A 27,605-nucleotide genomic window follows, 5' to 3' on the forward strand; every position below is an offset into this window, starting at 1 on the left:
ATGTGCCTTTTGTTTCTCTTTGTTTGTTGGTGGTTCGGAGGATTTGGGGGCGAGAGGGTGGACTGGAGGGGTGAGGGGGAGTCGGAGGCCTTGGGTGGCGGCCACCATGCTAGCTGGGTGGGCTATTTAACGGGAGTGAATTGGGGATTTGCCAAGAGGAAGGCATTAGGAGGGATGGGGCAGGTGTTCCACTTGGGGCTGGACATGAAGACGAGGGGGGTGGAGGTGTTGGTTAATAAGAGGGTGACTTTTGAGATGGGTAGCATAGTGGCTGATTCGTGGGGGGGGGGGGGTTATGTGATAGTCAGTGGGAAGCTGGAGGGGATGCCACTGGTCCTGGTGAATGTGCATGGCCCAAATTGGGATGACATGGACTTTATGAGCCTGGTTTTCGGGAGGATCCCAGACCTGGAAATGCATTGGCTGATTTCAATACGGTCCCAGATCCGAGTTTGGACCAGTCAAGACGGAAGTCGTCGAGGCTGTCAGTGGTGGCAAGCGAAATGGACAAAGGGTCATCTGGACTCGAAGCATTAACTCTTTTCTCTCCCGACAGATGCTGCCAGACCTGCTGAGATTTTCCAGAATTTTCTCTTTTAGTAGCAAGAGAGTTGAGGGGAATCATTCTGCAGGAGACAGTCTATAGGAGACAATATGAGTCAGAGCCCCAACCAGGCAGCACGGTAGCATGGTGGTTAGCGTCAATGCTTCACAGCTCCAGGGTCCCAGGTTCAGTTCCTGGCTGGGTCACTGTCTGTGCGGAGTCTGCACATCCTCCCCGTGTGTGCGTGGGTTTCCTCCGGGTGCTCCGGTTTCCTCCCACAGTCCAAAGATGTGCGGGTTAGGTGGATTGGTCATGCTAAATTGCCCGTAGTGTCCTAAAAAGTAAGGTTAAGGGGGGGTTGTTGGGTTACGGGTATAGGGTGGATACGTGGGTTTGAGTAGGGTGATCATTGCTCGGCACAACATCGAGGGCCGAAGGGCCTGTTCTGTGCTGTACTGTTCTATGTTCTATGTTCAGGGAGAGGGAGATGAAGCGGTTCCTGGATGGATTGGAGTTCCCTAAGGTAGAGGGTGAGACGGTGCAGAGGCTGGAGGCTGTGATTGGGTTAAGGGAGGTGATGTATGGCATGGGTGTGATACAGGCATTGAAGGCCCTGGGGCTGGATGGGTTCCCAGTACAGTTTTATAAAAGGTTTGATGGAGAGCTGGGGCCACTGTTGGTGAGGGCGTACAATGAGGCGAGGGATAGGGGGAGCTCCCCCCTACATTGTTGCAGGCTTCCATCTCCCTGATCCGAAAGAAAGATAAGGACCCAAATCAGTGTGGGTCGTACCGGCCAGTATCGCTGCTGAACTGTTGGCAAAGGTGCCAGCATCCGAATTGAGGACGGAGGGCATGTCGTTGTGGGCGCCGATTTGCAACAACCATAGGTTTGTGCCAGAAGGTTGGATACGAGGTTCCAGGGTGGCGGCAGGTGGGGATAGGGTACTTTAGCGACTTGTTATGCGGGGCAAATTCATGGGGCTGGAGGAGTTGGAGAACGTGGATGAGTTGTCAAAGGGAACAGCTTTAGGTACGTGCAGGTGAGGGATTTTGTGAGGAGAGGTGTGCCATCCTTCCCGGGGCTGCCTTCTCCGTTGTCTGAGGTTGAAATGGGGAGGGGAGGGTGTGGGATATTTAGAAGGAATTGATGGAAAGGGAGGATGCTCCAATGGTGGAAATTAAGCGTAAGTGGGAGGAGGAGCTGGAAGGAGAGGTACCGGCCAGGACGTGGGTAGAGGCCTTGCGGAGGATGAATGCGTTCTTGTGTGTGAGGTTAAACATCCAGTTTAAAGTGGCGCATAGGGCCCATATGACGGTAGTGAGGATGAGCAGGTTCTTTGGTGTGTGTGGTGTGTGGGGGGAGGGGGGGGCACGAATCACGACCACATGTTCTGGGCGTGTCCTAGTTCTTGGATGTGGTGTCTGAGGTTCTGGAATTGGGGTTGGACCTGAGTCCGGAGGTAGCGGTAATTAGTGTGTCGGAAGATCCAAGAGTCCAGGGTGGGAGAGAGGCCGATGTATTGGCCTTTGCCTCCCTGATAGCCCGGAGACGGATTTTGTTGTGTTGGCGGGTCTCGGAGTCACGAAAGGCAGGGGTGAGGGTGAACGACCTGGCAGAATTCCTCCGGTTGGAGAAAATCAAGTTCATTTTGCGGGGGTCGGTGGCTGGGTTTACTCGGAGGTGGAAACTGTTCATTGATTTGCACAAGTGAAGGAGACACAGCCGGAGTGAGACACATCCAGAATGGGAATTTGGAACTTGGTAATTTGGTGCAGTGAGGTAATTCGGTGCAGAGTGGGAGAAGGTGCTTTGTCCCTACTGTTTTGTTCTCTCTCTTTCTTCTGTGGCCTGTAACTTTTAATCTGCAGGGAGAGAACCAGAGAGCATCTGAGAACCTGGGAAGATAAGTGACTTTTATTCATTTTTATTTTTATTACCTTTTCAAATTGTGTGGGGGGTGGGGGACTGAAGTGACATCACAGTAAAGGTCAGGTGGGGTTACAGGGATAGCACGGGGGATTGGGCCAGGGTAGGGTGCTCTTCAGAGAGTGCTGACTCCATTTTCTGCCCAACACTAGATTATTCACCGCCCGCTGCCAGTAGCGGAGATCCCGATGCTCCAGAGAACCTAGTCCAAGGTATATAAGATGATAAAAGGTATTGTTAAAGTAGGCATGGATAGGTGCTTCCTCTTGTGGGCCTATCTGGAACAAGAGGTCATAGTTTTACGATAAGGGGTAGGATATTTAAAACAGAGATGAGGAGAAATTACTTCTCTCAAAGGGTCTTGAATCTGTCGAACTCACTGCCTTGGGCAGCACAGTGGCACGGGGGGAGGAGGCGGAAATGCTCAAGGATCCTTATCGGTGAGTTGGGGAGGGGGTCCGGGGGTCTCTTTGGGGAGTCGAGCGTTTGGGGCGCCATTGTTAAATGGCACCCCGATTTGTTCCTGCACTAAGGAGGTCCGCTTTTTCCACTTATAAGTATTAAATAAAAATCACCATTAATCATTAAAAGTAACATTAAAAATTACTTAAAAATAACAATACATGCCTGGATAAAAGAACAAAATAAAAACTGTTCAATAACTTTCTACGTACATTTAAAACAACTGTAAAACTTGTTGCTTGTTGTCTTCAATGCACATATCTGCAGTTTAAATGCCTGACCGCAGTGGGCATTCCCGTAGCTGCTGCGTCACAAGGTGGCATCACAGAGTGTCCCGCCAGAAGTCCAAGGCTGCCGCTGGAGCCGGAATGTTCGCCGTGCCTTTTGCATGCAGGTTAGTGCACACTTTTCTCTCAGTATCTGTGGGCCATGGCTCCCCGCCAATACTCGGAAGTTATGGGCAATCCATTACTTCTGTTTTGAAGTTGTTCCGTCCTCTCTCCGTTAAAAATATATCTAATGCACAGATGCAGAATTTACTTGAACTACTTTTGCACAGTCTTTTTATTTAAAATTGCCCTCAATGAGTCCTTAACTCCAATGAGAATCTATCATCGACAACCAGAAGGAGGTGTTTGAGGTTAACTTAGTCCTTCCTTCCCTGGGGTGAAGGCCAGGCTTCTGCTTGGCAGAATCCTTCTAGCCTGGCCTCCAACTGGCTTTCTCCATATTGGGAATTTCTGGCAAAAACCCATGTCCTACTGAGCCATGGTTCAAGGCAATCTGTCAACACCATGACAACAACTTTTGAAGATTTTCTTCAAATTAAATACACATCTTAGCTCTTGAGTTCTCACGCAGCAGGTGCTCACGTCTAAAGCTGCCAAAATGGTTCCCCAGCATCTCCAGTGTGTCGTTAAGAAAATAGATTTTGTGATTGAAGGAAAGAAAATGTGTGCATTAGCACTCAGTTTATGTTCAAGTTTGCAAAGTGTTGCTGCAAACTTGACAGGTCAAACTTTCAGCTTATTGCACTTGGGTATAAAATATTAAGTGTGCTCGGAGAAAAAATAGGCAGGGGGGGATTGCAGCCCTATAATAGAGCTATCCAATATTCTTGACTTTAAATTAACTGGATGGAAGGTTGAGTGGGCTCCATATGATAAGATGATGGTAGCCTTCTAGGTGTGTTTAGTAACTTTTCTCATGTTTGGACTTCTCAATTTATTTCACTGAGATTTTGTTTACACTTTACATTCTAATTTTCACACTTGCTTGTGAGACGTGCAACCGTCATCAAGGTGCTCTGTTTTCATAATGCAATTAACTTTATAGATCCATATGTTTCTGATATGCCAGGTACTTTGTGATTTCAATAGCTCCCTCGGGAAGTTTAGTTGCGGTAAATCCCTTTTAATTTTTCTTTAAAAGTATTTTTATTCAACAAATTTTTAACATTTTCACAATACATCACCCAAACAGCCCCCAGCTTCCACAAACAAACAAACAAGACATTCCCTTCCCATCTCCCCCCCCCCCCCCCCCCCCCCCCACCCCCCGCTCAATAGGCAATGGCAACCCATTCTCGAAAATGCACAGTAAAGAAACTCCAACAATTGTAGAACCTCTCCTTCATCCCCCTCAGTTGGAACTTTACCTTCTCTCGGGCCAAAACTCCAGTAAATCCTCCTGTCATGCCGAGGCACAGGGTGGAGAGACTGATCTCCAACCCAACAAAACCCGCCTTTGAGCGATCAATGAGGTGATGGCTGAGACATCCTTCCCCTTGTCTGCCTGCAGCTGGAGCTGGTCCGATACCCTGAATATGGCTTCTAGGGGGCCGGGCTTCACATCCACGTGCAAGACCCCTGAAAGTGTCCTGAATATCGACCTCAAAAATTTCCTAGTTTTGGACAGGACCAAATAATGTGAACATGATTTGCAGGGCCCCTCCCACATCGCTCCCAGGCATCGTTCACCCCTTCGAACAGCCGGCTTGCTCATCATGATTCAGTGAGGAGAGCTCTATACACTACCTTCAGCTCTATCAGTCCCAACCTTGCACAAGAAGTCGAGGCATTCACCCTCTGAAGCACCTCACACCAGATATCAAAGAGCCTGAGCTGTCAAACGATGTTTCCTCTGGGGAGTAGTTGTTCTAGTGCACTCATAGCTGTCTGGGCTCTCAGCCAAGCACGCATAATGAGTCTTTAATGAGATCTCGGACAGTTACTTCTCTTTTTATTCACTTACGAGATGTGGACGTTGTTGGCTAGGCCAGTACTTAGTGCCTACCACCAGTGTCCATTGAGAAGGTAGTGCGTGGGGAGCTGTCTTCTTGAACAGCACTGCAAGAACATCTGCAGAAACAATCTTTCAGCATCTACCCTATAAAGCCCCTTGAGAATTTTATAAGTTTCTGTGAGGTCACCTCCAGTCTTCTAAACTCCAGAGAATATAAACTCAATGTACTTAACTTTTCATCATAGGATAAATCCCCTCATTCCAGGGACAAATTCAGTGAAGCTTTGCTGTACAGTCTCCATTGCACGCAAAACCTTTTACAAATATGAAGGAAGACCAAAACAACACACAGGACTCCAGATGTTGTCGCACCAACACCCTATTACAATAGTGGCAATAGTTAATTGTTTTCCATCATTAAATTGTTTCTCATGAACAATTGTTTACAATAACTGGTCAGCGTGTTAGTTCTGCCACATAACCTATAATAGGTCAGCAAACGTACATCAGAGAATAAACAATAGCTGTGTTCTTTGTGATGGTCAAAGACTATTGATTTTCACTGTGCTTCGTTATTGCTCCTGTTTGTCAGTGCTTGGCGATTTAACAGCATTCCTCCTGCTAATGCAGTTTGTGATATGGAGCACTGCCTTTGGCACATGAATACCTTATAACTGAAAATCTTACATTTATAATTTGTATAATGTTGCCATCACAGTAAATGCCTCCACTTTTAATGTCCTTTCCACAGAGTTGACGAGTACAGCCACAGAACTAGGTGGATGAACTCTGATGTGTCAAACTGTCTTTTCTCATCTCTGACATTTTTGTATTCTCATGGCAAATAATGGGCATGATTCTCTGTTTGCAGACTATGGGTAGGATTCACCGTTGCCCACTGCCGATATCGTAATCGGCGATCGGGCAGAGAATCCCTTCCGGTGCCCAAATCGGCGCTGCAGCTGGTTCAATGCCAGTTTTCTATCCTCCGCCACCTCTGAAATGGCACCATTGCGTCGCACGCCATTGGAACGGCATTAGCATGCCACTGAAGGCTCTCCCCCAATGGGCGGAGTTCCTGACCGCATGGTTGAAGTGTGGTGTCAGCGGTTGGGAACCCGGCGTGGCAGCTGCAGACTGTGTCCAGCGGCGCCACGGTCGGCCGGGAGCCTTGCTGCTGGCTGGGGGTGGCTTCCGCGAGGGCTGGGAGGGTCTGGTGGGGGGAGGCCATGGGGGCAGTATTTGGCAGGTCGGGTCCACGCATGGCCGGTGCCATGTTTTATGGTGAGGCCGATTCAGGTCGGCACTCTGCGCATGTGCGGTCATGGACCCAATGTTCTCCCGCCATTTCTATCTAGGTGGCCCGATAGTGAGGTTGGATGGCTGCCCCTGCCCCCCCCCCCCTCCTCAATGCAATTCTGGCACCTCCCTACCACGGAAATTGCTGGGTCACTCCCCCCCAACTGACAACTCATGACAACATGAAAAGCAATTAAGTGCTTTCTGTTGAGTAAAAGAGGAAATGAAAGCATTTAACTCCTAGATGTTTATATATATTGCAATCAGGCTACTTGCGATCCTCTTAAGCATAAAGGGAAATTAAATGAAACAATCCAGACATCTGACTGTCTGGAAGCTGACAATTACGGTCTAGTGAAACATTTTCTCTTTGAAGTGCGTAGAAGCCTTTTCTGATCAAAGGGTTTGAGAGGGTTTAAATCCCAGTAGAACTCCGAGACCAGCGAGTGCCTGTGCTGTCTCTGCCTCCGACTGCTGCTTGGTGTGTCAGTGAGGTGTTGTCCAGAAAGTAACCCCAAGTCTAATCTAGAGCTACGACCCATTGAGCTGCATGTCTCTCCACTAGTGGAGGGTGTGGGTGAGTGCTGTGATGGATCTCCGTGAGCCCCCTCATCATTGGACGAGATCTGGTGGCTCAGAGTGTTGTTGCTGAGTTTCCTGGATGGCCACTATCTGCTGGTGCCTGCAAAAAAGAAATTGATTTTTAGTGGATGAGCTTAAGCTATTTAAGAGTACATTTGACTTACTTTGATTGCAGGGATTTGGTGAAGTGATGGAGCTGAGATCCATACTCAGTTTAATGCGCTTCCTGGAGCTTTCCCTTCAGTAGCAGATGTGCCTTTGTGCCTGGACTCCATGGATCAAGGCCCCGAGGGCCTGCTTGCTGAAGCAGGGTGCTGCCTTCTTCTTGAAGGTGGCAGTCTTCTGTTTGCGGCTGGATGCCATCGTGAGCAGTCTCTTGATGACAGGTGGGCTGAAGAGTGTGATATAAGTGTATTTTACTGTTTAAATATGGTGCCAGGGCTTTCGATCTCGCCAGTTGATGAATCAGCTCCTAACCCACCAGGTGATTCAGAGAGATACTCACTTGCGCATAATTAATTAGGCTCTAAGCGTGGAATCAGGTTTGAGTTCGCACCATTCTGGCCAGCGGGAATGGTGCCGCCCGGACTGTCTGCCATCACACTTAGACAACAAAATGGAGAATTCCAAACCCCTCCCCCCCCAATACGTGAGAAAACTTTAAGCATCAAAATGGCAAGTTTTTTAACCTTTGGGACGGATAGATTGCAGTATTAGTCACAAATACTGTATGCTTACTGTAACCATCCTTTCAAACGTCATTTCAACCCTTTATTACAGCACAAAATCTTCTCCAGAAGTGTATTTTTTTTTTACGATTTACTGCAAACCACGTTTTACAAGTTAAGTCATTTTAATGAATCCCTCCGGTAGACTTTACAAGAGCTGTTGATATTCAGATTAAGGCCAAAGATGTACCTCTTCCTTCATTTCATGAAAACGCAGACTTGTTTTTCATGTTGCCTTACAGTTAGAGATTGGGTGTTGCATTTCAGATGAATGAAGAGAAAGGTCATTACAACACTATATAGTGAACCTAGATGCAGTTACATGATTAACCTGTGACCAAAGACCAAAGATAACTGGTATGTGTAACCATTTCAGATCCAATGCTGCTACATTGATAGGAACAAGTGTGATTTTAATGTATTGTCTAAAATTAAATAAATACCAATAAGTAACCAACATGTAATGCAGCTTTAAAAAAAAAGAGTGCTTTCAAGAGCTGGATTCTCTGGTCCCCCAGCCGTGTGTTTCTCAGTGGTGCACTGTTCACTGGTGGAGGGATTCTCTACTCCTGCCACTTGTCAATGGGATTTCCCATTGAAGCCACTCCATGCCGCCGGGAAACCCCTGGGCATTGAGCGCACTGCTGATGGAAACAGAAAACCCAATGGCCAGAGAATTTGGCTAGAATTTCTGAACATAGTTTCTCAGAAACTGGCTTTGTTTCTGTAGCGAACTATTTAACAATCCATCTGTGCTGGTCAGAGCACCATGCTAATCTCAGTTAGTAACTTCAGCACTGATACTCTGAGTTAGTAGAAGTTTTTCATATAACTATATATTCTTCAACTTTTATGACGCTTTAATGAAAGAAAGAAAAGATCAAGTCAAATCAAGATACAGATACAACTGTTTTATGAGCAAAGTAGACAATTGGGTAGAAGTTCTGATTAGTACGATCTTTGGAATAGTGGCTACCATACAAAAAGATATATGCATTGCACAAAGCACCAACACTGACAGTGCAATGATATGGCTGTGCTCTTAAACACACCTACCCATTTCCCTTTTTTGCAAAGTGTTGTAAATCATGAGTCATCTTGGACAATGCAATGAGCTAAATTCTTAAATAAGTTTGGTACAAAATAGATACATTTAATGTAATATAAAAAAAAAGCTTTAGTCATTTTAGCCTAAATGAGAAAAAAAATGTACACGCATCATTCAGGCAATGCCCTCAGAAAAGTCTGTCAAATAAGTCCTTACTCTTCTTGAATTTGGTATTTCTCCAATATACTGTTCATTGGGAGACATTTGCGAGAATATTGTAGCTGTGATTGTAGACGGACATGCAGATTTCTCTTTTAAAATGGTGCATGGAGAAAAACGATGTTCAAAAGCACACAGGAAATGATGTCACACAATGGATGAAGTGGCACAAGACAAACCAATTTTCTTGGAAGTTTTCAGCAACATGGCTAGGAATACTGTAAGCCACAAAGTATGTGACGTAAACAGTAACTGACTCCAGACAATAGTCTTTTTTCCTTAATCTATTTTCCGAACTTTTACGAGGTTCAGAACTGGAACATGGGAACTAAATAACATTTATATTCTCCCACAAGTGAAAGAGAAAACGGGAACCCGGAGTGCAATGCAAGAGCTATTTTCTTTGCTGTTGTTTAGAAATCCAAACATGTCTGGGTGTAGAAGTTTTCCCCTGTGTGATACGTTGCAGTTCCATCTATAGGCAGGAGAGCTGATGTGTCTTGCCCGAAATCCACCGAAAAGCCAGAAAGTGGAAAGTTGAGAACTGAGATGACTGTGATTTCTGAGTTAAGGTAATGCACACAGGCCCCATTGCTCAATGGTTCAAGTCTTTGAAAGGTAAAAGGGCAAACTGGCTTAACCTCCTGTTTTTCCTTTACACACACAGTCACATTCTTCATGGTGCTCCAATCCCACGTCTGCCAGAGATTTCTGCAACGGTTTCCCAGGGCTTCTATATCGCAACTGAAGAACCTGAAAGAGTTGTAAGCCATTAAATTAACACCATGAAAGATGAAGGGATTTTACTCCTGTCACAAATTAGATCTTTCCAGACACTTTGAATCTTCCATTACCAACACACAGCAAAATGAACGATACATCTCGACCACGCCACTAATCATTGAGGATTTTGTTCTTACAACAAATCTCTTCGGTAAAGCTGTCTTTATAAAATAAAAGTAACCTGGGTATCAGTGTGACATTATCCAAATGCTTACTTGGGCTTCCAGAAACTCAAGTAATTTATTACAGCAGCGATATGCACCTCTGGACTGCATCACCTCGATGTGTATAAGAGTGAATACCAGTCTCATAACAACAGCAACTACAAAAAACGATGTTGCAATATTCCTCAGCATTCTCACTTTACAAGTAACTCGATTCTAATCTGATAAAGCGGATTATTCATGTCGTCCAATTTTGTTTTGACAGCTGGCCATAACTTTATTCACTCCAAAGTGAACATAGATCCCTTAAAGAATTAGACTGGGGAAATAATAATGGGGAACCAGGAAATGGCAGACGAGTTAAACAAATACTTTGTGTCAGTGTTCACGGTGGAAAACACCAACAGCATTCCAAAAATAAACAATCAGGAGGCAGAAGTGGGGGTGGAAATAAATACAGCAACAATCACCAGAGAAAATGTACTGGAAAAACTAATGGGACTGAGGGCCTGGACCTGATGGCTTCCATCCCAGGATTTTAAAGGAAGTAGCTACAGAAAAGTGGATGCACCGGTGGTAATCTTCCAAGAATCCTTAAATTCTGGAAAAGTCCCAGAGGATTGAAAAGCTGCCAATATACCACCTTTATTCAAAGAAAGAGGGAGACAATAAACAATTAACTGTAGGCCAGTTAGCTTAACTTCTGTCATTGGGAAGGTTAGAGACCATTTTAATGGATGTAATAGCAGAGCATTTAGAAATGCATTATACAATCAAGCTGAGTCAGCATGGCTTTATGAAGGGGAAATCATGCCTGACAAATATATTAAAATTCTTTGAGGAGATAACGAGCAGGATAAAGGGGAACCTGTAGATGTAATATACTTGTATTTCCAAAAAGCGTTCGATAAGGTACCATACAAATTGCTACTTAATAAGTTAAGAACCCAAGGAATTGGGGTAGTCTATTCGCATGGGTAGAGGATTGGCTAACTGATAGAAGCCAGAATGTGGGATAAGAGGAGTATTTTCAGGATGGAAACCTGTAACTCGTGGAGTGCCAGAGATCTGTGCTGGAGTAAAAATATTCACAATATATATAAATGACTTGGATAAGGGCAGTGACTACTATTGCCAAGTTTGCGGATGACACAAAAATAGGTGGAAGGCAAGTGGTGAAGATGACACAAAGGGCTGACACAGGGATATAGGCAGGTAAGTGGGGCAATCCCACTCTGGGACTTGTCGGAAAATGTGAAGTTATGCTCTTTGGCAGGAAGAATAAAGGAGCTGGGTATTATTCAAATGGAGAAAAACTGTAGAAACCTGCAGCACAGAGGGATTTGGGGGTCCTCGTATATAAATCGCAAAAAGCTAGCATGCAAAGACAGTAGGTGATTGGGAAAGCAAATAGGATGTTGGCCTTTATTTCAAGGGAATGGAATATAAAAATAGGGATGCCCTGCTAAAACTATAGAAGTCACTTGTTAGACCACATCTGTGCTCATTAGAGTTCAGAAGAATGAGAAGTGAGCTTACCGAGGCATATCAGATTCTCAGGGGAGCTTGACAGGGTAGATGCTGAGAAGATGTTTCCTCTCTTGGGAGAGTCTAGGACCAGAGGGCATCATCAAAGATTAAGGGGTCACCCATTTAAGACAGAGATGAGGAAGAACTTCTCTCAGAGGGTAGTGAATCTGTGGAATTCTTTACCATAGACAGCAGTAGAGGGTCGTTAACGGTGTTCAAGGCTGACATAGACAGACTTTTCACCAAAGGCAACCAAAGGTTACGTGGATAAGGTAGGAAAATAGAGTTGAGGATTATATCGGATCAGCCATGATCTCATTGAATGGTGAAGCAGACTTGATAGGCTTATGGAATTTTGATTGGGCTGCATTATGGTTGAAACAATAAATTCCAATGCATAGTTGAATAGTTGCATATAGATCTTCACTGTCACTGGCTCAAAATCCTTGAATTTCTTCCCTAATAGCACTGTAGGTGTACCTAAGCCATAAGCACTGCAGCGGTTCAAGAAGCTGGCTCACCGTTGTGTCCTCAATAGCTATTCAGCATGGGCAATAAATGTTGGCCTAGCCAACGATGTCCACAACCTCGCAAAATAATTAAAATCATGGTTTTTCATTATGGATCTTTAATCCACTGATCTCTGTCATTCTCAGAGCCATTTGGGGATATCTAGATGTCAACCAAACAATGGCCAGTGGCTCGAGTGATAGAATATTGATTTTTATTCCCAAACGCAGCATTTAATATGGGATAGATATGAAGCAAACTACGCACCCAAAGTGGCCGTACCTTTCCCCCTCCTTTGAACCACTGGTTCTCCTTCTCTTCTAGTCCTTTTTCTCCCCCTCTTCTCCTATCACCCTAGTTTCTCCCTCTCTCCTACTATCACCATATCCTCTGTCCTGTCCTATCTCTCCTTCCTCTCTTGCTTTGGTCCCATCATCACCCCATCTCTCCCACACCCTCAACCCTGCTTGATCTTAAAAAATGCCTTTGCTCTTGAATTTTAATATTGTTGGAATCCAATTAACATACAAATAAATGATACATGCGTTGTACCAGTTTAAATGCTTTCAATTGCAACATGCTATTTTCTTTACATCTTTTCTTTATTCATTTATGTTTGGAGTAGGATAAAGGTGAGATCTACCAAAATGGTAAGCAGATTAATTCAGGTTGATATGAAAAATGGCCCCTGCTTGCACAGGCAGGTTTCATGAACCTGCTGGAAAGTTACTAGTTCTATGTGAAGTGCAATTGCTGAAATTTAAGAGACTGGAATGAATTTTAGGGAGTGAAGTTGATTGCGAGCCAATCATCTTTACAAAAGGCTGTCCCTCAGTGATGATACACCAGGGGAAGCCTTAACGATTGTGGGACTTCTGCCCTTCACGGAAAGAGAGTCCCATCCTTGAGAGAATAATCTGATTGGGCAGCACCTGACAAGTCCCAACAGTGCCAAAACTCAGTAGTGGCTGTTGCTGCTGGACTATAGTATTCCTGAGGAGAAGGTCCATGGCGAGATAAGTCCAGGGTACTTTATTTTGAATACATTTAGAGTACCCAATTCATTTTTTCCAATTAAAGGGCAATTTAGTGTGGCCAATCCACCTACCCTGCATATCTTTGGGTTGTGGGGGGCGAAACCCACGCAAACACGGGGAGAATGGCAAACTCCATACGGACATTGACCCAGAGCCGGGATCGAAAGTGGGACCTCGGCGTCGTGAGGCAGCAGTGTTAACCACTGCGCCACCGTGCTGCCTCAAGTCCAGGGTTCTTGATCAGGATGGAATCAGGGGCTCTAGGGATTGGGTGATTGGGTAGTTGGGTTTTGGAGACCTGGAGGAGTCACAAAGGGTGGCAGGGTTAAGGGTGGTTAACGTCTTCAGTGGGTGCCTCCAAGTTCCCGATGGGCACAGGGCAGCCCCAAAGGAAGTAACCACCTCCCTGCCTTTCTTCCTTATCACCTGAGATGGTGAAGTAGTGCGCTGGCCTCCTTCCTCAACCATATGTATTATTTCGGCGAGGATGGAAATAGGCCCTTAACTGGCTATTAATTGGTCAGTTAAGCACTTCATTAGGCCCAAGGCCGAGTGGCCTGGCTGATGTTTTACCTGTATTTTGGGGGGAAACTCGGGAGGGGGGGAGGGGGGGGGGATGGGAAGGGGGTGGTCTAGTCACCTCTCCTATTTTGTGTGATTTCCAGCTTGTAAAATGCCAGGTGTAAAGATCCCCCTGCTGCAATGATTGCTTCGAATAAATCCTAGCATGTCCGTGTGCAGGGTCTGAATGGTCTTAAAGAATCATCATAACTTTGTTGTCACATGAGAACTATTTAATAAAAAAACTAGCTACCAGATACCTCGTGGTATTTTTTTGACACTTTGATGGGGACACATTGACAATCATGGCAGCCAAGGGAGCAGCAGGCACAATTTCCTCCACAACGTTTTACCAGTAAACAGCCAGGCCAGTAGATGGTGTCTGTCCGTTTGAGTTCCTCTCTCAGTGACACTGATATGTTGCGTGGTGTGCAGCTGTACAGCCTCACCTCTTCTTTCAGCAAGTTCAGATCCACTGCATTAACAAAAACAAGGATACTTCTATTAGTTTCCTAATGCGTCCCCACAATCTCAATAGAATATTTCAGAACACAAGGTCCTGGCACAAAGTCTAACAATCACCTACATATTTTGACCATTAATTCCTGAGCTCGTAATACATCAGGTCACCTTGTGTTAGGTTATACGGCAGAAAGAAATAGAAGAATGTGTTAATGTGGGAAGAGGAGCGTGTGATGCATAAACACTGGGACCTGCTGGATCGAATGTTTGTTGTTAATTCGATGCAATATAACATGATGGAGATTTGAGTACTTGAGAAATTTCAGTGTGTTATGGAAGTTTTGAGCTGGATTTTCTGAGAGAGAATGTTCTTTTGAGTTTGTTAAATTGTACACATAATGAACTGATAAATAATTCAGTTATTATTTTAGATGCAAAACAATTTGTTCACCAGCTCTGCCCTGTAAGGTGACTTACAATCTGAATCTATTTCTATTTATGCCGATTGTGATTTAATTAAGAGATAATTTTGGGATCTAACACCAGAAAAGAAACAAACATGAGTAGTAGAGCTCTTTGCTGTTTTTCCAGCTCATTGTGTACAATATCCATTATAGATATAAACATTATTATGTGAATAAACCATATGAATTGCCTGGTGGTCTGTCAGCTGTGAACTTGGGCAATTGGTCTACCTGGTGGTCTACTGAAAGTGATTGATCTGAGGCATGAATTTCCCTTCTGGCCATTGCGGGCTGGTTTAGCTCACCAGGCTAAATCGCTGGCTTTTAAAGTAGACCAAGCAGGCCAGCAGCACTGTTCGATTCCTATACCAGCCTCGCCGGAATGTGGCGACTAGAGGCTTTTCACAGTAACTTCATTGAAGCCTACTCGTGACAATAAGCGATTTTCATTTCGTTTTCATTTTTCATCTGATGCATCTGAGGATAACAGTAAGGAAGACTTGTGCCCTCTTCAATTCCCTCATCATCTTCATTCTCAGATATGGCAGCATGTGAAAGCTGAAGATGTTGCCATCCTGGAACTCCTGCTTTCCCCCTCATATACCTCAGAATCACATAGAACTTACAGTGCAGAAGGAGGCCATTCGGCCCATCGAGTCTGCACCAGCCCATAGAAAAAGCATCCTATACCTCCACCCTATCTCTGTAACCCAGTAACCCCATCTAAACCAAGGGGCAATTTAGCATGTCCAATCCACCTAAACTACATATCTTTGGACTTTGGGAGGAAACTGGAGCACCCGGAGGAAACCCACACAGACACAGGGAGAACGTGCAAACTCCACACAGTCACCAGAGGCCGGAATTGAACCTGGAACCCTGGAGCTGTGAGGCAGCAGTGCTAATTACTGTGCCATCGTGTGGCCCCCTTCATACACTCCAGTCCTCATCTGCTTGTATGCTGTCAGATGTAGAAACATCGCTGCCTGCACAGTCTCAGCAGGGGCAGCTGGATGAGGAGGAGTTCCCCACAAAAGCGATGAGGATGCACTCAAAACCAGCAGCACAGATACTGACTCTGCAAAGACCTTAGAGGGCAGTATAAAATCACAATCAGCATGTGGTGAGCCAGTGGGCATAAGGGAGGGCTGCAACCGGCGGAAAGGGGTTGCTTATATGTTGTAAAAACAGAAAATGTTGGAAGGCCTCAGCAAGTCCGGTAGCTTCTATGGAGAGAGAATCAGAGTTTAAATCCAATATGGCCCTTCTTCAGAACCAGGTTCAGTTTGTATGCTCAAAATGCTTGTAGGTTGGGTTTCTGGAGGATGGAGTCACAGCTGGGTTCTGCAGGCGACTCAGATGAGGATTTCACTGGGGGAACCTACAGGAGAATGTTGACGAACATGCACAGGAAGGTGCTTGGAGTATTGGCAAGCCTGTCAGACAACTTGAGGTCATTGTCTCGGAACTTGGAGGAGTTTGACTCCAACATGTGAGAGGCTATCACGTAGAGCTTAGTGCTCATTTAATTTCATTTCATCCTTTTCACCATAGATGTGGTGGCCAAGAGCATGAGTACTGGTGGCTTGACTAATGATGGATCATCTGGTGGCAGTTGTCGCAGACTTTACTACAGTACAGGCAGAATCCTTCCCACCTGTTGCAGTGGAAGCTCAGATGAAGATCATAGGATTCGCGGCTTGCGCTCAGATGCTTTCGAGCAGTCTTGCAATGTGCTTCAGCAGATTGCTAGGATTGTCGAGGTGTTGCCCCATGGGAAGGGGCAGCGACTACATGGAGGATTAACTTGCTGTCCTCTCTCAGGGTGACAGCCTTCCTGCTCCCACCACTGCCGTACCACCATTGCTCCAATTGTTGCCTTTTAGCCAGCCAGTTCAGATTGTTGCCTCTCTTAGAAAGGCATCGGAGGACAACTGGGAGGAGGAGGAGACAGAAAAAAGGCAAATTGGATCCCATGACATTCTGAAGCTGTGCTTTCTCAAACGGGATTTGTTCCAGAGTTTCATGAAAGCCATCTCAATCTTCCCCTGTGAAAGCTAGCAGCCGTCCACCAACCACTGTCACAGCACTGTGTAGGAGCACTGGGGCATGTAAAGGTACCCACATGGCAGGTGCTAAGGATTGATAGCTCACTAATGTTTGTACAATTGAATGAGTTGTTGGATGAAGATGTTTTGTGAAAACTGGTGGTGGTGGTGTTTATTGTTGATTGTTGGCTGTAGGGATATTGTGGTGAAGTTTGTTAAAAATGAAGCAGAACCTGACCATCTACCCTCCCTCACTCGTTCAGTTTCATGGGGGTCCATGTTGCCTGCTTTCTGTCTCCACCTCCTCCTGCTTTTTCACCTCCTCCTATCAGGCTGGCCTCCAGATAGCAGAAGGTAATGGCCGAATCCTCACAATGGACAGGGCTGTGGAGGACCCAGAAAACCCACAAGCTTCAAGCACCTCAATGGTCTATAGAGGAGTCTCTGTCTGCCAAGTACCAAATACATATTTATGGAATGGTGGGTCAAGTGGTTTCTGTACATGGGTGGAGGGGAGGTCGGGGATGCCTGCAGAACCACATTGTAGTTGATGATGCACAAAAATCCTTCCATCTTGGTGATGGCACGTGTCTTTTCATAGTTCCCCTCACCTTGCATGTATGACTGTTATCACCTCCCAGATGCTAAAATCAACTCCATATTGAAAACTTTCACAACCACCTGGGGAGATCCAGAGGCGTGAAAGGTGATGACAATGGTGACCTTCAAACCCATGTGGAAGGTTGTAGGGGGTTGGCACATCTCCATGACAACCTCCTTCATAAATTTGAGACTCCTTGGCTCATATGAATGCAGTCTATCTCTGAGAGTGCCAACCCTCACGACATACAGGGATAAACTACCCCACACCATCTACCAGCACAGATATATTCACTTCAGTGGGAATGAGATAGTGAGTCAGTCCAGGGTCACAGGCGAGTGAGCACCTCAGTGACACACAGGAGCAATTGTGAGTTCTGTGAGAGCCAAGAGCCCTGGCAATTGGGGTGCTGCTGGAGGCCAGGCCTTTGCTGAACTCTAGACTGATGATAGGCTGCTGATGTTGGCCACACTGAAACTGCTGGAGTTGTCGAATAGGACAAGGAAACATCTGCTAAAGCTGCCAGATGTTATGCGTAGTCATGTTCTGATGATAGAGTAGACCATCTAGGCATAAATTTTGCCACGCCTCAGGTGTGTGAGTACATGCCTTCCAAGGAGAGGTTAGTGACCGCCATGGAGAGGCAGATCCATGCAAACTATCGCAATGCTGCTGGCTGTATGTGCAGACCTGTATACCATTGCATTGGCCATGAGCTCTAGGCTGCAGTGGTGAGACAGGAGTGGCAACAGCAAGTCCAGAATCCTCTCCAGGTGCCCCTCCAACGGTAGATCAGCACATGCCATTAACACACACAGGGAAGAAGTTTTGCAACCTGTCACATTTAGGGGCTTCTGTCAAGGCGCTCCGAGGATGGCTAGATGCTCCTCAGTACCTCTGCCAGTGACCAAATGCCTTCAGTGAAATTGGCCACTTGTGCAACAGCCCCTTAATATGCTGGGGTCCTCGAGGCCTTGGACACCCAGAGCACGACCCCAAGGTCATCTCAAGCAATATGGTATCACACGTCCAATAGCCTGACTCCATCTCATTTGCAGATTCTGGGGCACACCTGGTTAGAAAAAGCACGTGGATGCACCCCGATGGCATAGGTGTTTACACCTTTATTATTAGATAATGGTTGCTGTGTTTCATTAAATTGTGTTTATTCCTGCATCCTTTATTCAGTGTCTTTGGTCTGCTAACCCTGGGGGGCTGGTTAGCCTATTTGGTAAGATGGTTAGCACGATGCAAGTGCTCTCCACACCATCCTGCAACACACTTCCCTCCAGCATTAAAACGCAACCCCAGCTCGTCGTGAGGTTGAAAAGGCAGCTGAAGAACAACAAGGCCTCTGACACAGATGGAAACCCCGCAGAAGTATTAAAATGTGGTGGAGAGGCACACTTGACAAGAATCCACAACCTCATTACTCTTGTCTGGAAGGAAGAGAGCATGCTGGATGATCTCAGAACTGCCTTAATTGTGACCACCTTCAAGAAAGGAGGCAGATCCGACTGCGGAAATTGTCGAGGGATTTCCCAACTTTCCACCATGGGGGAAGGTAATCGCGAGAACACTCCTCAAACGCTTCCCCCCAGTGAGAGAAGAGCTCCTCTCTGAGTCTCAGTGTGCTTCCGTCCATCAAGAGGCTCAATGGACATGATCTTCAGCACGCAACAATTCCAGGAAAAGTGCAGGGAACAGCATCAACCTCTGCACGTAGCCTTCTTCGATTTCACAAAGACCTTCGACTCTATCAACCGGGAGAAATTGTGGAACAACCTCCTCAAATTCGGATGGCAGCAGAAATTCATCATCATTCTCTGCCTGCACCACAGACACACAAGCTGTGATCCTTGCCAATGGAACCACCAATACATGTGCAAACCCGGGTCAAATACACAAACACATTGCACAAACACACTTCACCATCTTCCTCACAGCAACACTTCACCCCGCCACCCTGAAGCTCCCCGCTGGAATGGAGCTAACCACTGGACAAGCGGAAAACTGTTCAACCTCCAACGCTTTCAGGCCAGAACCAAGATCACCCCAACCTCTGTCATCGAGCTGCCGTATACAGACGATGCCTGTGTGTGCGCACATTCAGAGGTACAAACCATCGTCGATGCATTCACTGAGGCTAATGAGAGAATGGGCCTCAGACTAAACATCCGGAAAACAAAGGTTCTCTGCCAGCCCACTCCTGCCACACAAAACTGCTCCCCCGACCATCAAGATCCGTGGTGAGCCCTTGGACAATGTGGATCATATCCCATACCTCAGGAGCCTCCTCTCTGTACAAGCAGATATTGACGGCAGAATCCAACATTGACTCCAATGCGCTAGTGTAGTCTTCGGATGCCTGAGGAACAGAGTATTTGAAGACTGAGGCCTCAAACCCAACACCAAGTACATGGTCTACAGAGCAGACATGGTCCCGCCCTCCTGTATGCATCAGAAACATGGACAATGTACAGCAGACACCTGAAGTCCCTGGAGAGATATCACCAACACTGCCTCTGCAAAATCCTGCAAACCCACTCGCAGGATAGGTGTATCAACATGAGTGTCCTCTCCCAGGCCAATATCACCAGCATCGAGACACTGTACACGCTTGACCAGCTGTGATGGCTGGGCCACATTGCCCGACACAAGTGCTCGATCTTGAGCTTGGCAATGGCAAGCGATCATGAGGAGGACAGAGGAAACACTACAATGACACTCTGAAAGCCTCCCTAAATAAATGCAACCTCCCCACCGACACATGCAAATAGCTTGCATTAGAACGCACAAACTGGAGAAAAAGCATCTACGAAGGCGACAATTACCTTGAAAATCGTAGGGTGGAGAACACAGAGGCCAAGTGTCAACAGCGGAAGGAGAGCTCAGAATTCCGACCATCCCCCTACCTCACCAAACATCACCTGCCAAATCTGTGGCAGGGTCTGAAGACCCAGGATTGGACCATTCAGCCCGGAGTGGGAACAAGTCATCCTCGACGCGGAGCGACTGCCCAAGAAGAAGACAAAGTTCAGAATAATGCCATGAATGGCGATTCAATTCCAGTTCTGAGTGAGGTGGACTTAGGACTTGCTTTCTCACTCAGTCCCAGAGAGTGGAAGGCAATAACAAACAGCCACTGACAAAAGCTGCCAAGAAAGCAGCTCAGGATGATGGAACATTTTTAATATTAACAATTCATTCCAAGGTGAAATGTGTATCTCCCAGGCTCTGGCTCCTGCCATCGGATGTTACTGTCCTGCCTCCTCAACATATTCTTCATCAGAAGGGGTGCAAATCTGCTGCACATTCCCTAGATACAATGCCTCCACACTCTGCTGTGGGAGTTTGCGAAGAGTGCAGCAGAGCACAATGATTCTAGAAACCCTGACTAGGGTCATGTTGCAGAGCTGGTCCAGACCAGTCCAGGCAACAGAATCCCACCTTGAACAGGCTTATTGTTTGCTCAGTCGTCGCCCAGGTTGTCCCATGACAGACGTTGCACCGTTCCTCAGATTCACCGACATCAGTCGTCCTGTCTTGAGAGGGTACCTCCTTTCACCAACGATCCTCTATGGAAACATCGGTGGGGCTGGAACAACAATGCGGCTGGGAGTGCCAGAGCACATGGACGTCATGAGCGCTCACCGAGAAATTGTTACATCCCTGCTGGGTATGCTCCTTGTGGTCGTAGACCTGCTGAATGTTCTCTGTTGATGAAGACTGCAGACTGGCCAGCAGGAGCATTGATGGCTATGAGTCTCTATTACACCCTGCACATATGGGAAATTTGCAATGACCTAAAGCCATCAAACCCCTCAGCCTGGCTATTCAGGTCAGTTCAGAAACACATGCTGCGGGATCCTCCGCTTCATTGGCAGCGCACCCAAGGCCGCAGGTTTCCCGAAAGCGTGCCGTTGGCCACATTGGGAAACCCAATTGGCCTGCTGCAAGAATGGAGAATCCCACTAACGGTGGGGGCTCAACGCACCAAAATACTGGGCTGACAGGTTGGAGAATCCGGCCCTTGAACCCCCAGAATTATTAAACAGTGTGTTAGTTATTTCCCTCACACATTGATGTGTGCAGCTGCCTGGGACATCCTGCACATGTCTCGGGTGGATCCTTGGAAAGTGTCGAAGGTGTAAAAATCAGTGCTGCAGTGATTTTCAGTGTGAATGGTACTTGTAGCTCATTCTGCAGAGCTGTATAGAGCTGGTGAAGGAATCCTTTCATAGGTGCAGTCTTCTCTCGACACTCAACAACTGCAGAGAATTCTTGTAATTTCTACACAGGTACGCAGCATGAGACATCTTCAGCCTCTCTCCAGCTGCCACCCTCTATGGTGCCCAGGATCTCCCACTGATCTGGTGATGGTGGCTCATGGCACCTGGCACATCATTCCTCTATGCCTCATCCCTCCTCAAAATTGTACGGAGGAGTCCCATCTTTAGATGGTACTTCCTTCTCTGGCTGTTGCCCTTGGATACATAGTCCAGATATTGCCTCTCTTCTTGTCACAGCTGCCCCTACCCCTGATCACCCAACTACATCCCCAACCCCTGACTACCTCTAACCACCCGACTATCCCCCACTACCTCTCCAATCACACCCAAATATCCCCTATCTCCCACTCTTCTGTTACCTCCCCCGACCCTGACTAGCCACCCACGCCCAACTATTGCCACTGCCCCTCCAACTACTCCCCAAACAACCTGCCAGCACCCTTCCACTCACCCTAACCCATCACCTGGGTCCCAGGTTCGATTCCTGGCTTGGGTCACTGTGTGTGCAGAGTCTGCACGTTCTCCCCGTGTCTGTGTGGGTTTCCTCCGGGTGCTCCGGTTTCCTCCCACGTCCCGAAAGACGTGCTGTTAGATGAATTGGACATTCTGGATTCTCCCTCTGTGTACCCGAACACTCACTGGAATGTAGCAATTGGGGGCTTTACACAGTAACTTCATTGTAGTGTTAATGTAAATCTACTTGTGACAATAAAGATTATTTATTTATTTTATTTTTACCCCCCCCACCTATTTACCTGCCATCTTACCCCCTCCCCCACCGACCCAGTTGCCATTCCACCCTCTCACTCGCTTACCCTCTCCGAGCTTGTCGAACTGGCTTTGGGCCATTTAAATACACAGGGATGCTGCAGCTAGTATCGTAAAAAGGGAGCATGGCTTGGCTTCTTGTGACACTCCTACGCAAGGGGGGACAGGACTGCACACTCTACATTTCTCAGAAGGCCTGGTTTGGGAGTCCGGATGAGAAATGGGGAGCATCAATGTAGGGTAAGTAAATCGGAACAGAGTGGCAATCCGACCTGAACAACTCAAAGGCCAGGGAAGAACTCCACATTCAGCTCTGTGGGCGACCACTCACGAATGACCCAATGCCAAAACACTTTGACAGTAGGACACACATCCAGAACACTAGAGCCAAGGTCAAGGTCAGATTAAATCTGATGTGGAAACTCGCAGGTACCATCTCGAACAAGAAAGCCAATGCAGCACACATTGCTTCACTCACCCTGATTTGCCCAACAGTAGAATACTGCTGTTCAACCTGACTCAGGAGCCACCACTCAAACATGGTAGATATCCACTTTGAGGAAGTCATGAGGATTATTCCTGGGCTGTTGGGACTAACACAACTCGAGTGGGTTCCTGTGCTAACAAATATTGCCCACAGAAAAACAACCCCCTCAAAGCACACCACAGCTGACATTTATTGAAACATTTCTATTGATGCAGTACATCAGAAAAAACCCACATACACTTCTTTTTTTTAAAATTTAGAGTACCCAATTCATTTTCTCCAATTGAGGGGCAATTTAGCGTGACCAATCCACCTACCCTGCACATCTTTGGGTTCTGGGGGCGAAACCTACGCAAACACGGGGAGAATGTGCAAACTCCACACAGACAGTGACCCAGAGCCGGGATCGAACCTGGGTCCTCGGTGCCGTGAGGCAGCAATGCTAACCACTCTGCCACCGTGCTGCCTTAAAACCCACATACACATCTGAAATCACGTAGTACTGACTGGAATACACTCCACCCCCCACACTCTGTGACCTGCCTCACCTCTCAATGACACATCTCCCTTGTTGACTGGAAACAACCCCAACCGCAACCTGGTAACTGACCCGAGTGGGGAAGTCCCAGGTTTCAATTTTCCATAGACAACCCTCGACTGCTTGAAGACAGGCCAGGGAAGATGTGGACAATTGCTCCACAAGTGGAACATGAGGAACAACTCAAATTGTGACTTGGAAAGTCAGACCATGGCAAAATTTCTGCCCTTAGAGATCCATTCCCGGGAGCATCACAACCATTCACGCTGCGTCAGCTGAAGCTATCAAACAGATTGTTAACTGCAACATTGAACTGTAACTGCTTCCCCAGCCAGGAAAAAAAACTGAAAGACTTCTTTATGTACTACTATCCTTTGTTATTTAGTTTTACCTTTATTTCCAGAGATCTGATTGTTGGATTGACCATTATTTTTAATTATATGATAAACTAGTAAACAGGCTTTTGTTTAAAATTTTTACACAAATTTATCGGGTCATACTTTAGAATTGGTTAATTTACTGTTTGCCCTGTGACGGCATTTTCAATTTCTTTTACCCCCCCACCCCCCAATTCAGTTATGACTCGCAGCTCACAGACCACTCTGAACCAGCCTGCTGCAATGTTTCCCCCATCTGCTCTGTGCTAACTTCAAAGTCTCGCTGCTTTGATCCCGCTCTGTTTCACATTCTCTTTGCTCTACTCTCATTCTGCTTCAAAGTCTCTTCACCCTGATCCCGGTCTGCTTCAATGTCTCTCTCTGCTCTGATCCCGTTCTGCTCAAACGTCTCCCCACTCTGATCCCAGTCTGCTTCAATGTTTCTCTGCTCTGATTGTGGTCTGCTTCAAAGTCCCTCCACGTTCATCTCAATCTTCTTCAATGTCTCTCCACTCTGATCCCGGTCTGCTTCAATGTCTCTCCGCTCTGTTCCTGGTCTCACCTCCCTTAAGGAGTTACCCTTTTGGCTTCCGTGAGGTCTACCACGTCAGGGCCACGCTGATAAATACCGGTAGCGATTTCCACCGACGTGATCCCCGGCCCAGAGGACGAGAGAATCACGCTGGCCCGGAGATTCTGGTGCCCTGCCTGCTAAGTGAACGCAAATGGGTCGTTCAGCACCTGGGCATGAAACCCGATCCCACTGCATCACAAAGGTGCCAATCCTATTTTTATCCAGGACACCCGATTCTCCACCGTATCAGGAACCCCACTACTGGCGGTGGGCAGTGGAGAATCCAGGCCACTGACTTTGAAGGGTTTCTCCACTGACTTCACACCCATTTAGGGGGGAAATCTGAAATGTATTTCTTTCTGATTGAGCTGGGAAGTCAAGGTCAAGTGGAATATTCCAGTCAGCAGGATGATATGTTTTGAGGATTGTGGCATTGTTGAATTTAACAGGGAATTTGTCAAGCCTTTGCTCACTGTAAGTGCTTGCCAGCTCTTTGAATCTGACTAATTGAGATTGGAGTATCTAATACCTTTGCTCCTCTGAGACTGGAGGTGGTCATCCAGCTAATAATTGGTGTTCTGTGAGGCCTGTGCCTTTGAAATTTAAAGGAAGTTATGTTAATTGATGTCACCTGCTTTTCAGATTGGTGATTGCTATACTTGTGTGTTCATGTTGCACAAGGTGTGCTCCAGACTGCTAACTATAGGGATTTGCAATTCCAATGCAGTACTTCACTCACCAGGAATGCATATGAGAACGTTGTGGGCACGCTCCATGATTTTAATGGACAGGAAACTGTGGCCATAATTTCACGGTATTTGTATCTAGTGGGTGAGACTGCCACATTCTCCAGATCATTTTGTCAGAGTCGATTCAGTGATCCCATGCTCCAATGCGTGTAGGGACCGAGGAGATAGGGCTACATGGACTCCACCTGTGACCCCTCAATGGAGACACAGATTGTGGGAGAATTGCCCCTTACATTCCATTCACTAACACGGCAATGGTCTGTGAAGCGACAGACTGACTTGGATTGCCTTCGACATGAGTTCCCAGCAGCTCTGTGGCTGCCATTTTGAAAATTAATTCAGCAAAGAAAAATAAACTTTACAAACCTCCCTAGGATCAAAGAGGAAAACGCTGCTGAACTGAATCACAGAATCTGGAGGACGTTTTAGCCCCCATGAGTCAAAATAAAAATAAAGAAAGGAAAATACTTTGTAAAACCACAATTTAGCCATTTCATGGAATTAGAACACAATGTTAAAGTTGTGACTACAGGAAGAGCATATTTAATTTCATACTTTAACAATTGAACATGATTTTTAAAACTATCTTAATTTTAAGAAAAATGTCTTTTCAGTCAAAGAAACTTACTTCTAAGTTCATGACTCCTTGGTCAATTAGTTGTATAAATTCTAAATCTCAAAGATTCCAATGATCACCTGTATTTGGTAGACGAGGCATAGAACATACAGTGCAGAAGGAGGCCATTTGGCCCATCGAGTCTGCGCCGACTCACTTAAGCCCTCACTTCCACCCTATCCCCGTAACCCAATAATCCCTCCTAACCTTTTGTTTTAGTCACTAATGGCAACTTATCATGGCCAAACCACCTAAGCATGTATATAACCCATCAGAGGGCGCAGATTCCGCTGGTTTCTGGTATCAGAAGAGTACAAAACAAAACCTTCAATGGTACTCCCTAAATTATAGCAAGGAATCCTGTCTTGTGTGTGTGACATTATATAAATGTCCAGTATACAAAGAGTTAATGTCATGTTACAATTAACCACTAGATGGAGCTAGATGCAGTACTAAGCACTGGGGCTGGATTCTCCGCCCCGCCTCATTTCTGTTTCACCCAGCCGTCGGGATGCTCCATTACGCCGGCTAGTTAATGGGGTTTCCCTTTGTGGGGCAGCCCAACGCCATCAATAAAACCCCCGGGCTGCTGGCAAAACGTAGCATCCCGCCGGCGGAGAATCCATCCCCTGATTCTCATACTTTTGGGAGCGAGAGTGAAGGCTGGAGTAGAGTGCGTAGGAGAAATCTAGAGAGAGGATAGAGTACAGTTAGAGTTAGAGTGTAGAGACTAGTGTTAGTCGAGTGTAGATTACTATATTTAGTTTAATACGGGAGTAAGTGGTCGAGCTTAATTTAAGTAGTGTAAATAAACGTTAGCTTTGTTAATAAATTGGCTTCTGTGGTCATTATGAACACTACAACATCCATCCTGAAAACAGCATCACAAAGAACACCACAGTATGATTAAAGGCATTACCCTATCAGAACTTTCTGCAGGGAGGGGATGCTCTTTGAAATGGACATTCAGAGGATAGGTCAACTCATACCACACAAGCTGGGACACAGTCTCCAATTCACAGTGAATTGATAAGGTGTAAATCAGACCCATGTTTGAAATGGGAGCAATACGCTCAATGAAACTGGCAGATCAGTCTGAGTCTTGCTCATAGATGATGCCTTCCTCAGGAGTCCTGGGGCGCAATTCTCCCAAAGGGAGATAAAGTGCCGACGCCGGATTGAAAACCGGAATGTTTCACTCTGGAGTCGGAGGCCGCTCCTCTCCCCCTAGTCTCCCACCCCCAGGGGGCTAGGAGCGGCGCTGCAACAATTACGCATGATGGACCTTGGCGCCCGTGTCAAAGCTGCGCTGCATAAATGACGTGGCCGGCGGCGCTTAAATGACGTCACCCGTGCATGCACAGGTTGGCCAGCGCCAACCCACGCATGCGCGGTTGCCGTCCCCCCCGCGGGCGCTCCACAAGACATGGAGGATTGATCTTGCGGGGCGACGGAGGGAAAAGAGTGCGTCTTTTAGAGACGCCGGCCCGACGATCGGTGGGCACCGATCATGGGCCAGACCCCTCCTGAGCACCCCCCTGGTGCTCGATCCTCCGTCCCCCTCCCACAGGCCGCACACGCAGTGTTCGCGTGCTGTTCACGCCGGCAGCGACCAAGTGTGGTTGGTGCCGGCGTGAACTGGTCGGATTGGGCAGGCCGCTCGGCCCATCCGGGCCGGAGAATCGCCACTCGACCGTTAGAAACGGCGAGCGGCGATTCTCCGAGCAGCCTGTCGTAAACCGCGACACGCCGTTTTGGGTAGGGGTGGGAGAATCGCGTGCGGGTGCCAGGGCGGCGTGGCGTGAATCGCCCGGCACTCCCACAATTCTCCCACCCAGCGTGGGGGTCGGAGAATCGCTCCCCTGTTTTTTTTAAGTTGGCGATACCCTAATTGAAACAGGATTGTTGAGATCGGCATGCTGAGTTTCAGCTCCACAGAGACTTGCCCATGTGAACAATCTCCAGGTGCCGGCATCACCAAATTGTGAA

At 46.8% G+C, this 27,605-nt stretch overlaps 1 protein-coding gene and 1 long non-coding RNA gene across 2 annotated transcripts in view; one reads left to right on the forward strand and one right to left on the reverse strand.

Moving 5' to 3' along the window:
- Window positions 1-2,566: 2,566 nt before the first annotated feature.
- On the forward strand, window positions 2,567-9,804 carry LOC119963318. Its single transcript, XR_005460076.1, has 3 exons — window positions 2,567-2,685; window positions 8,056-8,145; window positions 9,723-9,804. It is a non-coding gene; the product is annotated as an uncharacterized LOC119963318 (long non-coding RNA).
- Window positions 9,488-27,605, reverse strand: part of pdgfc (platelet derived growth factor c) — a 429,023-nt gene continuing 410,905 nt past the window's right edge. Inside the window, exons 5-6 of the mRNA XM_038792293.1 lie at window positions 13,901-14,115; window positions 9,488-9,808 (exon numbers count right to left, since the gene is read on the reverse strand). Coding sequence (XP_038648221.1) covers window positions 9,692-9,808; window positions 13,901-14,115 — 332 coding nt within the window. The 3' untranslated portion in view covers window positions 9,488-9,691. The remainder of the gene's footprint in view (window positions 9,809-13,900; window positions 14,116-27,605) is intronic.

The sequence above is a fragment of the Scyliorhinus canicula genome, chromosome 3 (assembly GCF_902713615.1).
Source record: "Scyliorhinus canicula chromosome 3, sScyCan1.1, whole genome shotgun sequence".
NCBI lineage: Eukaryota > Metazoa > Chordata > Chondrichthyes > Carcharhiniformes > Scyliorhinidae > Scyliorhinus > Scyliorhinus canicula.